This window comes from Mus musculus, chromosome 6 (genome assembly GCF_000001635.26).
Source record: "Mus musculus strain C57BL/6J chromosome 6, GRCm38.p6 C57BL/6J".
NCBI classification, from domain to species: domain Eukaryota; kingdom Metazoa; phylum Chordata; class Mammalia; order Rodentia; family Muridae; genus Mus; species Mus musculus.
The window spans coordinates 108241132-108261157 of record NC_000072.6 but is presented as its reverse complement, the minus strand read 5'-3'; the positions used below and the strand labels follow the sequence as shown (position 1 = coordinate 108261157).

General features: G+C 43.5%; 1 protein-coding gene across 18 annotated transcripts in view; it reads right to left on the bottom strand.

Annotated features, from left to right (window-relative positions):
* Itpr1 (inositol 1,4,5-trisphosphate receptor 1) overlaps positions 1-20026 on the bottom strand; it is a 338034-nt gene that overhangs the window by 289959 nt on the left and 28049 nt on the right. For all 18 annotated transcript variants that reach the window (XM_006505623.1, XM_017321407.1, XM_006505627.1 and 15 more), the window contains exon 4: positions 19824-19894. In XM_006505623.1, the coding sequence (XP_006505686.1) occupies positions 19824-19894 (71 nt within the window). The remainder of the gene's footprint in view (positions 1-19823; positions 19895-20026) is intronic.

Sequence of the window (20026 nt, the reverse complement as noted above, 5' to 3'; positions counted from 1 at the left end):
GAGCCCGTTGGAGAGTTCCTTCTTCCAACTCAGGAAGAACACAAAAAGAGAGGGGGAGATTAACCTCATGATCACCTTGGTCATTGCTGAGTGGGGACCGCACATTCAAATGTGCTGCGAATTGCTCCAATGCTCTTGAGCCATGAGTCCCACATCTATCGCATTCTTTCAAAGCTTTGCTATCCTGTTTTGTCACAGCAATAGAAAAGTGACAAGACAAAACCACTGGGGAAACATACAGTTGCCTGTATTCATTTATGATCCCTTTTCACAGACAGCTTCAACTAGATAGAGAACTGCTTGTTCCTAACAGATGCTGCTGCTAAAAGCCACTGTTCTTCAACAGGAAAAAAGAAAAACACTAAAACCTGTAAACTCGGGTGGGCTCCTCCGTGTGCAATCAATAATGTAACAAGATGTACCCTGTTGTCTATGCTAAAAACTTCCAATACCTTTCTGATTCGTGGCTTCTTAACCCTGTGAGAGAAAGAGCACCTCACTTCCCCCACACTCTTTGAAAGAGAGAGAGAAGGAAACACAGCTTTGACCTGTGGAAGTAGCTGGCTGGGAGGGAGGGCGGGACGGACGGACAGACGGATGGACGGATGGACGGACGACGGGCCTCGGAAGAGAGAGGAGTGAGACCAGAACTCAGGCTGCAGCTCTCCCCTCTCACTCCTTGCCAGGAAAATAAACACAACCTGGACCTGCCACAGCCATTCTGTAAGCCACGAAGTGACAAGGCTATGAAAAGAACTCAGACCTGGCCAATAGAGAAGTTAAAACGAATACTGAGGGTATCACTGTAGCTTTCTGCCTAACAGTTAACAGCCCCTATGCTGCTATGGTTAGATGGATAGACCTCTTTGTAATGAAAAGCACCCCTAGCAGATAAAAGAAACCTTCTAGAGCCCTAATCCACGGCAGTGGATATCTTATCTGCATAGCACCTTTTGTAAGCTTGTCACTCTTTTATCTGCTTGTTTAGTTTAGTTTGACCTGGTATTAGTGCAGAGTTTCCATGTGAGCTTCCATATTACCACAAAACACCATAATCCTTGAGCCTGAAGTGAGACTGATTTAGTGGAGTAAATCTAACCCAAGACTAACTTGAGTCCCTTTCCTATAATTTGAATATTCAAAAACAAGAGACCAGACTCTTTCTAAAGATTCTATCTTTACAGTGCTTCATTGGAGGCGATCCTGGTAACTCTGCCTTCCTTCATACAGATAACGAACTTGTTGTGAACAAAAGACTTGACAGGTTTGCATTTCCTTTCCTTGGAGTGTAACAGATGGGGAACCCTGAATGGGCCTCTCAACTCAAACAAAAAGCTTGAGGAAATAGTAAAACACACTTTAAAAGCATCCAGAGAAGCTGTTAGGGGCTCAAGTCTACCCTTAGGCAAGCATTACTTCTAAGGGATTCTAGAAACCCTAGGTATCTCTGGCTGTCTTCAGTCCCACTCAAGGTCAAATTCTGAGGAGCAACCCTTGAGTATATAGACTCAGTTTATATGATAAATACCAAACAAGTCTGTCGTATATAATAGTAACTTACTTTTTACATTCAGTGTGCCCACGAAGGGGAGGGGGGGGGACAACAGTTATAATAATTTAGAACCAGAGTGCGCCCTCATATTGGTTTGTCACAAGAATTCATGCCCCATTGGAAATCTGTAGATTTTTTAGATAGAAAATAAACAAAATAAAAAAAAACATTAAAAACCTAAAAACTTGATTTCAACAAATCTTTTGGTGGCAGCACTTCAGGCAACAGGCGAAGAAAATCATTCCTTCTGAAGGAGTATAAGTTCAAGCCAGGGCTCATAGATGAAATGCAAAAAATGCACAAGCAAGTGATCAAAAGCACAACACAGTGCTTTAAAATTGCAACATAAATACCCTATATTAACTAGTACAACTGTGACAAATAAACTACTTTAGGAAATCTTTATGGAACAGAAAATAAAGTGAAGGCTTAAAGCATGGAGGAACAAGAATGATCAACATCTGGAGAAGACAAAAATGTAATTTTTTTGAAATAAAAATATATACAAAATTAATTTCTCTAATGATCATAGGATAGACTTAGTAAACAAGAATAGATTATGTGAAATAGGAAAGTTCAAACTAGATAGCAAAAATGAGAAATTTAAAAAAAAAAGATATCCTAAAACTAGAGAGCATTTGCATGGTTCTTAGTTCTCCAGGATTGTTTACAAAAACCAACCTGGGATCTGGAGATCTCCCCAGCAGTGTACATAACAAATGGAGGGAAGTGAGCCCTTGGAGTCGCAGGAGGAAGACTGCAAAAATCACAGGAAGAGAGAAGCTCTGAAGGTCAGCAAAGAGAAAAGACAAGGGAGGTTCTAGGCCAAATCTGGGAGAGGCGAGGGGGGGGGGGGTGTTTGGCATTCTTAATCTACAAATCTCTACCAAGCAAACTGCCACTTAAGGATAAAAGAGAAAGACACAAAGAAATGACTGTACTTTCAGGATTCCCCAGAGCTGTGGGATCTTCTTGAAGCAGAAAAGAATTATCTGAGACACAGCTTTAGTAAAAACAAAAGTCAGGCCAACTTTTTAAAATGGCAATATAAAACAAAATTATACTTACTCTGCAAGGCCAAGCAAACAACAACAACAAGAAGCCCTATCATTAGGAACAATAAAAGCATATTCTGAGTGGGGGACAGTAGCATAAGCGTCCTCACTGTCCTGACATTGTAGGAAAGAGTGACTGGCCACCAACTTCAGGCTTAATGAGACGTGCACAGTAAAACATTTGGGCAATCTCTAAGGCAAACACACAGAGTCTAAACCCCATCCAACACAGCTTAAACGCATGGAATAGGTGAAATAGCAATTAAAAAAAAATCTTCAAAGAAAGAGAGCAAGAAAACAAACAAAAGGAACACATACAAAAAGTTAACTCTAAATATGCTGATGTCCTCAACAAATGGAAATGAACTAAAGATTTTACTGAGCAGGCAAAGATGGGATGGCGTCTAAATATTTGCTCAGATATAGCTTATGAGACATATTTCTAAAATCTGGCAGACCATTTAAGTTTTACCCACAAAAATACAAAAAGGGTTGATGCCAATGTTTTATTTAGCATAAGCCAAAATAAGCTTTAGTATATAAAGCATTAACAACAACAACAACAACAACAAAAAACGCCCTTCCCAATGACAAACAGTTTCAGTCTTATCAGGCATTAGTATAACCTCCCTATACATTAAAAAAAAAAAAACAAAAAAAAAAAAAAAAAAACAAACTGTAGGGCAAACTGACATAATCCACTGTTGAAATTTAACTTTTTACAAATGTTATGTGTTGGCCATTCACTGTCTTGCTTGGTCCATAGTTTTGTGAACCTGAGCACACACATAAATCCATGCCATCACTACTGCAATTAGGATGTTGAGCAGTTCCATATTCCCCCAAAATTAATAGTACAAAATCTTAAACAACTTTCAACAATGTTTGATCCAACAGACAGAAAAAGCTAGTGGAACTCAGTCAGCCTAAAATTATAGAAATAAATAAACAAACAGAAACTTTTTATATAATTGGAAATATAAAGCTGCTTCAGATAGCATAGCCAAGAGCATGAGGACCTGAGTTCAATCCCTGACACCCACATAAAGACAGCCATGGTGGCAGCCATCCTTGCAATCCCAACAGTGGAAACATGCAGAGGGGCAGATCTTGAGGCTGTCTAGGCAGCCCGCCTAGCCGAATGGGGGAGCCCCAGGTCCCAGTGAGAGATTCTGTCTCAACAAGCAAGGCGAATGGCTTCTGAGGAGCAATACCCAGGGTTAGCCTCTATACTCACACACATGTGTACACACACACAGCTACCCCCAAATGAAGCCACAAACACAAAGACTTCTAAATAGCCATGGAAAACAAATTATAATGCAGACATGAAAATAATTAAAATTAAGAACAGAAAATCCTGTACGTCAAAATGTGTAGGATACAAGTAAAGCGATATTTAGAGGGCACTTGATAGTTTATGATGCTTAACAACTTAATTTGAAGAGTAAATTAATTTACAAATTAATTATTCAACTTGAGAGAACATTAAGAGGCTGAAAGACTACTTAGTCTCTCAAGCTGCATGCTGCAGCTGTAATCCTAGAACAGAGCCGGAGAAGCAGGAGTATCCCAGGGGCTCACTGAGAGACCCCCATCTCACACCATAAGGTAGGAAGCTACCAAGGAATACTTAACATCTGACCTCTGCTTTTCCCAAGTGCATGCATGCACTGGTGCACATCACACACACACACACACATACACACACACACACACACATACACACACACACACACACACACACACACATTAAATTTGAAAGTAGGCAGGGGAGTTCCTTATGAAGCTTCAGGAGAAAGTTTCCTCAGGCTTTCTGTGTACCACTCACTCTGTTGCTTGAGGGCCACAAACTTCAGACTTCTGATCCTCACCAACTCTACACCTTCAGCGCCCCTTGTGATTTCCGGAGAACAACTGGAAATAGGAGAGAACTTCCCATCTCAGGGTCCTTATCATATCTGTGACGTTTCTTTTACCACAGGAGAGACATAATCACAGGCTCTGGGGATTTGGTAGCAGGATGTCATTGAGGGAAGTTGGGGAACAAACAAGTTCCTTCAGGAATTAAAGAAATAACGCTTAAGATGACAGTACATTTTCAAAAAGCAGAATAAACGTACGATATTGACTTAAAATGAGACAGCCCTTTAAAGACAGAGAGACTCTCAGCCAGTAGTAAGTCTTCACATGGGGTCAAACTGAACAGCTGAGGCAGGCGTCTTTGGACTTACCTGCAAGATTCCATTCCCCAAAACCACAAGCACACAGGACAAAGGAACAAAGGAAAAGTTGGACAAGGACACCGAAGAGAGTAAGGCCACAGAAAGTAAGGGTGTATGGGGAGATCATTAACTTCCAGTACCTCATGTCACTCAGTGGAGATTATCTGAGCCAATAAAGTCTCTGGGTCAGGCCTATCACCCTCAAATCAAGAGTGCTTTCTAGTTGAACATTCCACCAGCCAGCCTGTTACAAGCTACCTCTTGGATGGTTTACGGAATAGCAACTCTGTTATCCATATTAACAGAAGGGCCTGAGGACGTGTGCATAATGGAAACCAGGAAGTGCTTTAGAATGCATGCCTAGCTTTTCCAGTGAGCGCTCTAATTGCATTTTTAAGCTATTATTACTGAGATGGATTCAAATTATTTGGACACACTGACCTAATGGAATAAAAGCATGGTTGAGCTCCAGCACTCCCAAGAACAATCCACTGAGCACTTCCGGCTTGTCTCTTGCCCTAAGACTCTAATTCCTGCAGGGCAGAGGCAATTCAGAACAATTCAGGTAGACAGCCTCAGGAGCAGGCAGGCGCTTTTACAATCCACTCACCTATGGGGCTGCTTTTCTGCAAGTCTTCCTAGGGATGAACGTCCCATTACCACAGCTGAGACACCAGTACAGAAACAAGCAAATCGCAAGAGAGAGGAGAGGCAAACAGGTGATCCATCTTCCCACATGTACACTCCATCCTTCAGATTCTACTAATAACCATCCGAAGGTAAAATTACAAAGCTAAACCATAAAAAGTATAGGGGAGAAAACTTACTAAAGGCAACTGGTGTGGAACGGTCGGTCACAAGAGAAATTCATCAAACCCTGGGGATAACTCCAGCACTCAACTGCGCCTGGTCTGGACCTGCTGGCCTAGGCCGTAATCTCAGGAATAGGGAGGCCTGTGAACTCAAGGTCCGACTTCCACCATTGCTAGGCTTACACTGGGATGACCATGCCAAGGAGAAAGGGCGAGAAAGGCAGCAACGGATTAGAGAAACCTCATTCTGAACTACAAAACATGGAATAATGGTATTTTCAATATTTCCAGTCAAGTTCAATAAATAAATAAATAAATAAACAAACAAACTCGTGTAGCTCTTAACTGGAATTGGTGAGAGATACCAAATATTATCTAATCTGTGTACAGATCACGGTTTGGGACTGGATCACAGCTCAGTGAGGGAAGGACTACAGAGCTGGAGGAGGCAGAACACAGCTCTACTTAGAACACAGAGATGCTGACTCCATTTAATGACACATTAAGCATTCAAAGGAGTATGAGTTTAGAAACAAGTTGGAACTGCTCAAAACACCAAGATTTCACTCAGGAAGTCTCAACCTTCACTGCAAACACTCCCTGACCTGAAGGAGTGACCTTGCCAGCACCCCAGTCCAGCCCGGCAGCACTGCCAGACCCTGCCGGGTTGCTCTGTGAGTTGTAGGGTGTTGTTGGGCTCTCTCAACAAGCTGTATAAACTCGCTTCTGACAGCTCTCAAGAATAAAACCAATGAGGATATTCAAAAAACAAGACAAAAACAAACAACCCAATACCCCACTCCAGTTCTCCTAGCTTCCAAAAGACCAATCAAGAGGGATTACGGGTTTCCGTCCTCCCCTGCCCAGGTCAGAGGACTGCATTCCCTCGGGCTTTTATGGCCTTGGATAATATTTAATTAAAAACTCTGTTCTGACTGCCTTATGTACTAGAGAATACTAATTTTAGAAAACCAGTTAGCTGGTTCTCTCTAACTGTATGTTATTATAGCGAAGGTCAAATTTTTCACTGAAACTATGGCAACAACACCCCACTACTTTTCTGCCGACAAGACTAAAACAAAATTCTCATGACAGGCTTGCTGGCTGCACCTGAACTCGATAATTCTCTTTCTTCCCTTTGCCTCAAATACCACATTAGTGGGATGGCAGAGGGGTGGGTAGAGGGCCCAGTTGCAGCAATTTGCTAGCATGAGCCCAAGTGAGCTTCTATGTAAGTGTCATCACTAGTAACATTTTTAGACCCATATAATTTTAGCAGCATAAAACATCCAGACATTTCAGAGGCACCCAAAGTAGAACAGAAATGTACCTGGAAAAATACAAGTCCAGGAAAAAAATTACACATTAGTAAAAGGAATAATTGCTGAGTTTATTGTCGTAATTTGCACAACTACTCAGATTAGTTTTCTTCATATTGATGACCAGCTATTGGTCTCACAAGGAGAAAGGGAGAAAAGAATGGCTCTCCGAAGAGCTGGGGCTTGTTTTCCTCACCGGTGGATGCTCTTCCTAAAATATCTCCAAACCAACGCTATTGAGAGGAGCGTAAGTTTGGCCACGTGTATGAGCCACACACAGCTCTGAGAGAGAGTTGTCAACTTATGGTCAATACTGCAGAAGAAGTAATCAGTCAACAACCCTTTTAGAAGTGTGATTGCCCTTGGAGCCAGATAGAGCAAGCCAAATGGCCTACACCTCTCTAAATTTGCAGCCCCTGGTGGCTCTGGAGAAAGAGCAGATTGGCCTGCTGCTCAGACAAGAGAAATTCTGCTTCCTCTTCTCTCTCTGCTAAGTTTGTAAGTCCACAAAGAAGACAGGATTACTGCCACAAGTGAATGACGTATCATGTACTGAGGCTGATCAAGACTTGTGGAAGGAAATGCCAGTTGACTTCTTTCCTAAAGGCCAGTGTCCGTCTAAAATGTCCTTCCTATCGACTGCCATTTTCAATAAAAATCAATAAAATTCAGAAAGATTAGAGCTGGTCTGCATAGCCAGGTAATAATGGTGGTACACCTTTGATTTCAGCACAGGGGAGGCAGAGGCAGGAGGATCTCTGTGAATTCAAGCCCAGCCTGGTCTACAGAGCGAGGGCAGCGAAGGCTACACAGAAAATCCTGTCTCAAAAAAAAAAAAAAAAATTTGGTCTATGGGTTCATGAATAGAGCCTTTAAAACAGATCAGTGTTTTAGAAGACAGCAAGAGCTATGTTGGGTCATTCTGAGAGATCCCCTGAAAGCTGCTAACCACATATTCGGTCATTTCTAGGTATGTGACACTTAACCCGTGCTGCCCACGTGGACAGGATCTCACACACACTAACTAGCTCGTCCTGAAACAGTACCACTATGTCTGTACTATTAATTATTACCAACACCAGGTAGGGAAGCCAAGGCTTGGAAAGCTTACCAGGCTTGTCCATAGCCACCTGGCTGGTAAAGAGTCAAGGCAAAGGCTTGAATCCACAGCTGAGCCCATCGCTGGGACTCCGACAGACTCTGCTCTACTGGTGTCCACAGCAACGTTCTCACTCACTACAAACACCCTCAGCAGGACCTTAACTTGGAAGGCTTTGGCTCTGCCATTCGCTTATCGGTTCACATCCTCAGTAATCCCACCTCTCCATTCCTCTGCAACCCTCTCCACCACTAGACTGAACCCATTTGGTTTCCCAAGAGCCTCTCAGCATGACCGCTCGATCTGCACTCTCTCCAGCTGTTTGCAGACGCATGTCCCAACCATAGGGTTTCCACGGGAAGCCAAACAGAAAAACAGCTGGGGTCCTTTGGTGCAAAAACAGAGCCTGTCAAAAGAGGACAACTACCTAACCTCTGTCCCAGAGCAGACATTCTTTCTGCATCCTCAACAGATGTTCAGTCCCTTTTGAATCAAAGGAAACAACTGGATGCAGGAATAACAAATCAGGACTTGTTCAGGCCCAAGCTCTGTACAGTTAAAGCACTCTGCTCACTCTTAACCAAGTCCCACAGACCCGACTAGGGGAAGGCACCTATCACTGTCTCTGTAGGCATCCTGCAGGAGCTCAAGAATCTGTTAAAAACACAAAGCCCCAGGTCCCACTTCAGATATACTGTCCTTGAGACACAAAATATCAATTCAAACTGGAGTTAGCAAGTAACCATCTAGCTCCAAGTACCCAAGTGCACCCTCAGCTCGACTGTGACTCCTCTAGGGGCAGGGGGGAGGAATGAAACAGGGTCCACCCACAGGCACAACGGTGGGAGCGCCCAACAAGGGAGGGGTGTGTGGCCAGGAATGAGAAGTGTTGCTAGAGTTTATCTGAGACCTAACCTCTTGATGGCCCTGTGTTAATTTTCACTGAGCAATATGCCTGCTCAATTTGATAGGTAAGCAAGAGGCCCCAGATAGTCCCTGAGAAACACAACTCTACAAATTCACTCTACAGACAGACACTCTGCAGTTTTCCAGATGTGGGTTCAAATCCAAGTCCGGCCTGGTTTCCTTACCCTCTCAACAGAGAAGGTGCCCAGCTGTCAAATAGGAACAATCACAGGGTTGCACCTATGACCATATCAGACCAGATACAAGGCAGCCAAGACATCTTGAAACTGTAAACATCAAAGGGGCAATGAAGAGTCAACATAATGGTTCAAAAAAAGAAGAAAAACCAACCAAACAAACAAATTCCTTCTGAGGATGGATCAACTTCCTCTCATGAAAAGAAATGCTTGAGATAATCAATTTATAAAGAGAAAGAACTGTTTGGCTCAGTTTTGGAGCTCATGACTGGTTGTCCCTGCAGCAGAGCAGTACTTTCCAGTAAGAGTAAGAGCTTGTGGTGGGACAGTCAACTCAGCAGGAAACAAAGGAGAGAGCATCTCTCCTTCCACCCCCCCCCACTCCCCCTCCCCACCCCAAAGACCTAAAGTCTTCTCACTAGGCCACACCTCTTAAAGGCACCACCACATCCTTGTTGCCCAAGCCTTTCAAATATGAGCCTTTGGGGGCTAATCAAAATCCAACATGTAGCAAAAAATGAGACCAAACACAGCCCAAAGTTCCAGGGAGAAGACAACCTCTTATAGAGTACCAGACTTGTGTAGTTTGGAAAAAGATTACAGCATGAGACAGCATACTGAGAAGACCAGAGGCCAGTTGACTTGAAATGTCATCAATGAAAACACAGTTGGGCTGGGAACCACAAAATATCATACCAGGAAAAACACTGACTCTTCTACAACTGGCTTTTGCTAAGGATCAACACTACAGGCGTGGGGGCCAGACAGGCAGGGCAATCTGTGGTACTTCTACATGTCCCATGTCTAGGTGAAAAGACAAAAGTAGAAGGCAGCTGTAATAAACACCACACTAGAAGGTCAGGGTTATAGTTAGCATATATCTCTAGTCTATGAACGCAGCTCTGATTGACATATTTGGGAAGGACACAAAAATGGGCAAAGTAGTTGTGTTGGGGCCAGACTGCTTGGATTTCCATTCTGGTTCTATCATTGCTAGCTGTATGACCTTAAACCAAGCACTGTACCTCTTGTATATCAGCGTCTCCATCCATAGAAGAGCAACTTCCTTCTAGAATTGTTCTAAGACTAAATAAACAGATGTATATAAAGGAAACTATAAGATTCAATAAATTGATTTAACTAATTTAAGTAAAGACTGAACAAAGTATTCACAACCACCTATTTGTGTTTACAGAAGGCAGGTTATTAACACAGGAAAACGGGACAAAACTTTATTTTGCTTTAATCCATGACCCCAAAGAACAAAGGGAAGCTTTGGGTACAATCCAATCCCAATTCTGACACAGCATCATTCTCTGTCTCCAGCACCCTAGTTATCCCAGTCCGATTTTCTCACTTGGCAAACGAGGAAGAGACAAAGTTATCATAGGCTCAAGTGATTCACCGCATGTTCATCTTCATTGATGCCCTTAAGACAGGACTATAAAAACCCTTTGCCAAAAGAAAAGTCCTTAATCAAGCACTACATTCTGCTGTCAGAAGGACCATACAATGATATGACAATTGACCCAATTACTTCTGGCTGGGATTTCAAAATCCATTTGTTCTAGAATGGAAGAAGCCACATCACATCAGCGGGATTGAATTAGAGGACACGGTAATCATATTTATTTTGCTGGGAACATTTTCAGGATAAAACAGCTGAAAATTAATCCCATTAACAAGTAAATTAACTATTAGGGTAAGTGAATGTGAAACAGACACTTGAGTTCTATTTGCCAAGGGTGACTCAAATATTCAAAAATAAATGGACTCAGAGCAGGAGAGTACTTGTGTCCATTCATTATACGAGAGGCCACAGGCACACATCTCATATCGTCAAGAAAGTGGGCAGAAACACACGGGGAGCTACTGGAAGAAGTGTGTGGGACTCCTGCAATAATCAAGCTACAGGAACCAGCCCCACTGATTGTGTAACACCCTGGAAGCATTCTAGGTTGCCCAGGGAATTGATTTAAATTACAGCTTTGTTCCCTTTCAATGGAGTCTGTTGGTGCAAGATTGAGATAAGCCAGCAAATCTGAAATGAAGATTATAAAAACCTACTAATCTTTTCATTAAATTTGAATTGACTTTGTGAATAAAGAACACGTTGCAAGAGCCTCTCCTGCAAGGCAGCTTCACACATAGGCAATATCTTCAATATGCCCCACGGCATGATTCTGACGCGTACCTTCAACAGACTGATGGGTTTTTTTTTCCCTTACCTAACAAGACAGGCAAAGAGTAAGCTCTGCATTCCTGTCATGGATTAAAATCAGAAGAACAAACAAAATTTAAGTTAGGCCCTCCCCTTTGCATGTGGGTATTTAAAACTAAATAAGATATGGGTTCATTCCTTGGATGCCTTGCCAAAAAGAAGGGGGGGGGGGGGTAGGAGAGAATGTTGCTTAGCAACAATTAAAACAATGTGCAGCAAAGGAACAGGGTTTGAAAGAAAGCTAAGCCAGCAGGCTTGTTAGAGTCACCCTGAAAGACCTTTGTGACCCAAGATCCTGGCTGTGTCTCCTTCTGGCCTCAGGGTGAAAGTCTGTCTGTTTCCTTTTTATCTAGACAGAGACAACTTGTAATCCCAGGGAAAAGGAGATCTACTTCTAGGCAGCTCCAGGCTCCTGAATACCAATGCTTTCTTGTGAAATATGAACCTGCCCATTTCCAGTCCCGGCCGGCTGCAGTGTCTAGAGCTGGAATGGATATGGGGAGATATTTCACTAAACCTGCACTTAACGAATGGGGAAACAGACACATAAAGACACGGTGGTTTCTCCAAGATAATGAAGCCGTTTGCAGTAGCCAACCAGCCTCCAGCTCTGGCCTCACATGACATCCTTTTCTCAGTGTCCTACCTAGGCCTAAACCACAAGCAAGTCTATGATCCAGTAAGTAGGTTTTGACTATTTGTATCACTGACCCTGAAATAGGCCACTCCTGGTGGAGACACCTACCAACGTTGCCAGGAAGTTTCAAGGCTAATTACAAAGTGGATGGACCAAATATAAAACACTTCAGTCCTTCCCCCATTAAGACAGCTTATTAAATCTCCAAGACCCCTCAGAGAGGGACTGACATTCTGCAAGCACTCTAGAAAAGGAGAACAAAGGTCTGGCAAAAGGAAAAAGGCCAGAGGCTTAGCCCTCAAATCCATAGCTATGCACTGGGCCTCAGTCCAACTCACAGAGGAAAGTAACGCTTCTCCCATGCTCATTGCAAGAGCTAGACTCGCAGGCTGTCGTGTCTCGGAGCCCAGGCTGAGGAACCAGAGACTTTCAGCTCACACCCAACTTGAAATGCTCAGACACTGGTTACACTGCCTTGGGCTAGACCCTTAATGGCTCCACAAACATGTCCCAATCATGTGGACATTATGCATATTCCTGAGCTAGTGTTGGGAACAGCTGAAGATTCATTGTAACAAAGGGTCCAAGGCAGCCAGCCAGCCAGCCTGCCTGCCTGCCTGCCTGCCTGCCTGCCTGCCTGCCTGCCTGCCTGCCTCCCTCCCTCCCTCCCTCCCTTCCTTCTTTTTTCCTTCCTTCTTAGCTTTTCATTGAAATAAGTCTGAATAAAAGCTAGGTAGAATTCAAGAACAGAGAAGTAACATTTTGTCTAGTCTCAATTAGAAGCTATGCCAGTGACAAAGGCCATGCCCTTACAGAACCCTCAGGCCAGGGGTTTAAGACAATCTATAGGGCAAATGGTGGGAAAGGACAGGGTCAGCCCTCAGGACTCTGGCATTCAGGCGTGACATGACACTGGACCAGTTCCTAACATCTGTTAACCCAAATAGCATTAGGTATGAAACAGATGTGTCCTGATCTGGGGAGGTGCTGCAGAGCCAGAGAGAAGGCACATATGTAGAGCATCATCTACTCTGCCCCCGTCCCATAGGAAAGTACTCTGCCGGCTCTCTTCCCCTTGCATATATAACTGCTGTGGTGTGGGAACAGATGCCTTCCCAGAGAATTCTGGTAACTCTTGTCCCTGGAGAATAAATGGCCTGTAGCTGCATGTAGAAGGAAACCAATAAATGTTTGTGGAGTAAATGATAACCAGCCTAGGATGGGCAAGTGACTGTCTATGAGACAGTTACTCAACTTCTTGGAGCCTCCATCTTCTCATCTGCATAATGGGAACATAAAGACCTGCCGCAAGGAAGTGGATTGCACAGCAAGATTAGAAAGAAGTCATTCATCAGGACAATGCTTTGTACCAACTGGATGATCTATCAGTGTGATAAATGTAGTGGGTCAGTCTCTCCAGAAAACCCTAAGGCTCTTTTTTGGGTTGGTTTTGTTTGTTTGGGGGTGGGGGTATTTTTGTTTCTCCAGACTGGGTTTCTCTATGTACTCTATGTAACAGCCCTAGCTATCCAGGACTTGATTTGTAGACCAGGTAGGCCTCAAACCCACATAAACCTGCTACCTTCTTCCTCCCATGTTCTGGGATTAAAACTTGCACTAGCACACCCAGCTAAGGCAACGACTGTTCAACTCAACTTGCTGTTTGTACCACCTGACCCGACCAGGCAAGCCATCAGCTGCTGCACAATGTTGCCTTAGTCATACACCAGCTTAGGTGGAATAACAGGTTTTGAGATCTGTGACACTGTGGGACAACAAAGGAACCCAAGGGCAGGGAAGACACCCAGAACCTGCTTGCACACTGCAGCCTGATGCAGCCCCCCCCCCCCCGCCCCATTCATGGATATGAGTTTGTCTCCTTCACTACAACTCTTCCCTTTCCAACTCCCCTTTCTCCTACCCTACCCCTTCTTACCCGGCTGTCCTTCTTCTCCCTCCCCTTCTGTGGGCCAGGGTCTCCCTCTGTAGTCCTGGCAGGCCTGAACTCACCATCCTCCTCCCTCAGTCTCCTGAGTGCTGGAGTCCAGTATGTAGCACCACCATGGCTGGCTTCCCACCTCAAATGTAAACTTCTAACAGCTTCTTTCAGAAGCTCAACAGTTTCTAGAAATCTAAACGCTGCAGTTCAGTTGATGCTGATACGGTAACATATGTCCAAGGTCAAGGCTCTGAGGCCAAGGTGGTTCCAGTACAGTGAAAAGTTTAAGGACAAAAACTTGACCATTGCCCCAGTGTAGAAAAGAGATTACACAATAGATGGTGTAACCAATTCTACAAGCCTGTTTGATTCCCTCAAAGCCTGCAATCCCTTCTTTCTACTCCAACAACCCTGGAGGTTATTACTGTGAAAGGAGCAGAGGCCTGAGAGGAAAATGGGGTCTGGCTGTCAGTTTCCATCTTCCCTTAGAGAAAGTGCTTTTTATATTTAGTATCTTCAAGGGGGAGAAATGTGGAGGGATGGGAAGAGCAAAAGATAATACAGAGAAAGGAATTCACTGACCACAAAGTTTCTATTCCTGGTTTCAATCTGATGTTTGTCTTCCTTATTCTTTCTATATTATGGGCAAAGCTAACTCCCATCAGAGAAAACAGTGATTCTGCCCCACTGTGCATAGACTCTAGCACTTTCATATGGTAGCATACTGACAAAACAAAACAAAAACAAAAACAAGGTACCCTAACGACTCCAGATCTCAGCTATTTCTTGTCATCACAGAGAATGACACAATTCATAATCATGCAGATGATGAGAAAGATTTGCCTAATAGGAAACAGATGTACAAGTTTCCCTCACACACACACACAGTTTGGGGGTTGGGGAGGGGGTCAGGAGATATGGACAAGGAAATCACTACATGAAAGGAGAAATTCATTTTGGAAATGTACTTGAAAGCATCAGAGAGAAGCAAGGGCACTCCGTGCTTAACTCCTTCTGCATCTACTGTCCAAAAGAGAAGCTATGGGACTGGACCAGGGGACCATCCGTCCTACGCACTATGTTTAGCCACACTACCTTCAATTCTATTACCTTTGTAAGGAAGGAAACATCGACGGCCCCATTCTACAGATGGGCAAACAAGCTCAGAAAATTAGTCTCTCAAGTACACTCAACCTGTACAGCAGCAATGGCCCTGGAATCTAGGCTGGGAAGTCCTGTGTACACCCTAGGCCCGAGACAGGGAAAGACAGACAGACGAATGGTAGACAATGCTCATGTCACTGAAGGAGTCATGCCTTCTGATGCCATTTATGATTATGGGTTCCATCTAGGGACTGGATAAGGTAAGACAGACAAGGTAAGCATGATGAAGACTTACTAAGTACTGCATTACTCTTTTTTTCTTCTTCTCATTTTATGTTTCTGCTTTGCTTTCTCTTTGACACCTAGCAGGTATACAATGTGATGTTTCAACTCATGTTTATAGGACTCTAATCAGTGCCCTTAGCTTATCTGTCACCTTACATAGTTATGGTTTCCTTACTCTCTTCTTTTTGTGCTACAACAGGTCAAATCCACGCCCTCACATCTGAGGCAAGAATTCTACCATGGGGTCATGCCCTACCCCTTTATAACTTCTTTGTGATGCAAATATTCAAAATCATCTCTTCTAGGTGGTTCTAAATGCTTTCTATGTGATAATTAGCCATAGCTACCCTAGTCTATGCTAAAATACAACAGAACCTGTTTCTCCTAACCTTGTACCCACTAACTAATCGCTCTCATCTTTCCTCCTTTAACCCCTCTGCGGCCTCTGGTAACCACTGTTTTACTCTCAATGTTTTAAAAATTATCTTTAATCTTTTTTTAACAGTCCAATCATTATCCCCCTCCCGGGTTGCCCTCCAACAGCTCATTACACTAAATTTTTATGAGGTAATTTTTTAGGATTCCCCATGAGTAAAAGCATCATGTCTCTCTGTCTGTCCCTGGCTTGCTTCATTGCCCCAGTGTCTTCCAGGTCCACCTACCTTGTCACAACTGGTAACATTCTGACTAGTACTGCATTCTTCACACGCATCTATCTTTTATTAAAATTGTTGTAGCCAGGTACACAGAGGTGACTTTAGTCAGGGTCATACAGGCAAAAATCGGTGGAACTTTGCTCTGAACCCAGAAAGGCTCGTTGGTCTAAGGTTCTGTATGGATAAACATCAGGGCTGCAAATCTCAGAAGGAACTCCCCAAAGTCAGAAGTGAAGGGGAGCAGACAACAGACAGGCTCCTTCCAATCCCCATTTACTGCAGCACAGTTTATAATGGTTCTCAGGATGGGAAATCAGTTGGTGAGCCAGCAATGAGAACCAGCACAGACCCAAGTGACTCAGCATAGCTCTGCTGATTACTTGGATAAAGACTTCATCATCCCATCAAGCTGCTCGCCAGCATCTCTTTTTCCATACGTGTTTGTTTCAACTGCAGTTGCAAAGGCTCCATGAGCGAAACCATGACCAGATCCGTCTGCAAACGACTCATCTGCCCAGGCGCAGTTTCTAAGCCAGCAAAATGATCTCGTTCGTCAAAATGTACTTATAGTTAGAAAGACAACAATCTCTTCCAAAAGAGAGATCTTTTTCCTTCATGTGGGGACGTGGAGGACTTCTTGACATAGACAAGCTACACCACAGCTGAAGAGATGTTTTCAAAAACGTTGAAAATGCTTCCTGCCCAAGTCCCATGGTGGAGAAGACTCCAGCACTCCCACAGCCTGCAGAGGCAGATTTCCCAGGCTTCTTACCTACATGCAGGGCAATCAACCTTAGCACTCAGAGCTTAGGAACTTCTGACCTATATTCATGATGCCTGCAGCACAACTGATTTTGAACCAGATGTCCCTACTATCACAAAGCAGTTCACAGCCTAGAAACTACCTAGAAAGTCAATAAGCCAAGTCACTGCCTGGTTCCTACCTGTAGAACTAAGTCAAGACATGAAAGGAGATTGACTGTTTCCAAATGGCCTCCACCAGACTAATGCTTTGATTTCAAAACAGTCTCTTCAAATCAGACACCAGAGACACATCCAAGTGAGACCCACACTGACCCTAGTACCAGGGAACACACACACCTTCTGACATCCTTTGCAGCAGTCCTATTTACTTTAATGTCCTCACCCTGCATCCAAACAGCCACTTGATCATTTGTGATAAAACAAACAAACAAACCAACCAACCAACCCTGGGGGACATGATGTTAAATGAAATGAGGCAGGCATAGAAAAATACTGTATAATAATCTCACTTATTAGTGAAATCTTAAAAACTTAAACTCAGAGAGGCAGACAGTAGGAGAGAGGTTACCAAGACCTGGGGTTAAGATGGCAGGTTGGCAAGGGTATTGGTCAAAAGCTACAGCATCTCACTTAGATGGGAGGATTTATTGCACAGCATGGTAACAATAGTCATCAACACAAACTGAATACTTGTACGCCTCACAACACAAAAGTGACTTGAAGAAACCTATGTTAGTTAGACCAAATCAGGTATTCTGCAAGGTCTGCCAATTTCAAATCATACATGATGACTTAGAAATGAAAGTCATTAATATGTAACAATATTTTTAAAACAATGCTGAATAGCCATTGGCTTACTTTAGTCATTACATTAAATTCTCTTCCTGCTTGACCCCCGAGGCTAGGATGGAATAAGAGGTCCCCCTGGATCCAGCACCTGCTCTGACAATCATCACTTCTCAATGTCCCAGGTGCAAAAGCCAAGCTTAGATTAGCCCTTTCCTCAGCAAGGAAGTCGGTAGCTTGTAGCTATTAGCAATGGTTCTTAAGTGTGGTTGCACAAGAGAATTACCCAGGGAGCTTTAAAAAAAATCCCAATGCCCAATTAACTCAGGAACGCGGTGGGTGGGAGCAGTTATCAGTGCTTTTCATAGCTCTCTGGGTGATTTCTCTGTGCAGCCAAATTTGAGATCCAAACCCCTACACGCTCCTGCCTCTAGCCATGTGACCTCAGGTGACACACGAGGTAAGAATCTAGCCAATCCTTTCCCAGTAGAGAGGAGATCTGACCTCCAACCGAGCTAACACAGGCAGCATCCTCTTTCAGCCCAGTGACCAACATGGTCAACACTGGGTGGGGAATTGACTCTCTAAGTGACATTATGGCCATTAGATAACATCTTTCATTTCGGCGCCACTGAAGATTTTGTTTTAGAAGGAGACACGGGGAAGGGTTGTGAAGAAAAACTCAGCAGAAGCAAGAGCTCCTTCAAGTTTCTGAGATTCACTTTTTTAAAAATAGTTTTCCCTCATCTTCAGGTGAAAATATTCTCCTGATAGCCTCGTGCCAACTGGATACAGCGCAACACCACCATGCATCCAGATGGCTCCTTTCCACCCGAACGTCTGCCTTCCATTGCATCCTAATTTCTTTAGCTTTCATCCAGAGGAGTCAAACATTTTCTAAATCAGTCAACATGGAGAATCTAGAACTCAAATGAGAGAGTCTGCAAACAGCAAAAGCTGAACTCTCTGTGACCAGGCCACCAGTCAAGTCGGTGCGTAGGCCCACTAGCAAGAAGAATCAGTTTTGTCAGCAGGGTGGCCCAATGGTTAAGGCATTGCACTCAAAATAGAACAGACATTAGTCTGCAGGGGTCTGAACCATACACTCCCAGTGGGACTCCAATAAGCATGCATTTCTCCTTTTTGTAAGGGATTTTAAAAAAAAAAATGCCTTCTGGTTCTGCCTAACCACTTGAGTCTAATCCTTGAAACTCACATGGTGAAAGGAGAAAACCAACTCCATCAAGATGTCCTCTGGCCTCACCCAAAGATGGCCACAAGTGCACACACGCAAAATTAATAAACAAAACAATGTAATTTTTAAACCATTTTGGAAGCCTTAAAAACGTCAGTGCTGAGCGAGGTGCAATGGTATACACCTTCAATCCCAGCACTCAGGAGACTGAGGGCGGTGGAGTTGAAGGCCAGTCTAGCCTACACAGCGAATTTCAGGGCAGCCAGAACTACCCAGTGAGATTCTACTCTGAAAACAAGCAAGCAAACAAACAAACAAAAACAGTTCCCGACCATCAGTCCAGAGCATCTATAGAACTGAAAACCTTCCTCAGATAATTCTAAGATGTGGCTCGAACAGAGGACCACGTCCTACCACTGTCACAACAGGAGACAGAAACAAAGCCGTGGCAGCTAAGATGCCAATGCCATTTAAATACTCCCTGCAATAAGCTGAGATACCTTCTGAGAAAAACTACAAGTTCAGGGTCATAGAAGGCAACATTAATAGGAACACTGCCCTGCTGTACCTTATAGCTCAAGTGGAAGTACACTAAGCAAGAATGTCTCATTCCAGGTAAGGCAGCTAAGAATTAGCAAGGCCCTAAGAGGGATCATGAGATCTGCTGAAAAAAAAAACATGTTCCTTGTGACTGGACCCTTAAATCCCTTTTTTTTTTTTTTTTTTTTTTTTTTGGAGACGTAGCTATGCTGATGAAAAGCTTTCAGATGAATTAGAACTTGGCAATACTTATTCTGTAGACAAACTAAGGCCCTAATAAAAGCCATGCCAATCTTGACTGAGAATTTATTTACACATTTTTTTGAGAAGTTTTAAAGCCAGGACTTAAGTATCTTTTTCAAAATCAGATTTCAAGTAAATAACCCTAAGGTTGCTACAGAAAAGGATAAAGGACTGGAAGCGCGGGGCGAAGGCGGGGGAGAGGGCAGCTGGCCTCACAGGCACAGCAACACCCTTTCTAAATAATCAAGTAAGTGAAGGTGACCGCTCCATCAAAGCCACAACTTTACCTCTGAATTTCTTGGGTGGATTGTTAAGGTCCCCGGCTTCTGGCTGTACAACACAACGGTCATCAACCAAGCTGCAAAAAGAAAAACAAATCAATGCTGTATCAAAAACAAGCCTAGGAAAATAAAACCCTCAATAAACAGTATGTAAAAATGGAGGAGTCCAGGGCTTTTCCTATGCAAAATTGATACTGCCATGTCCCTCT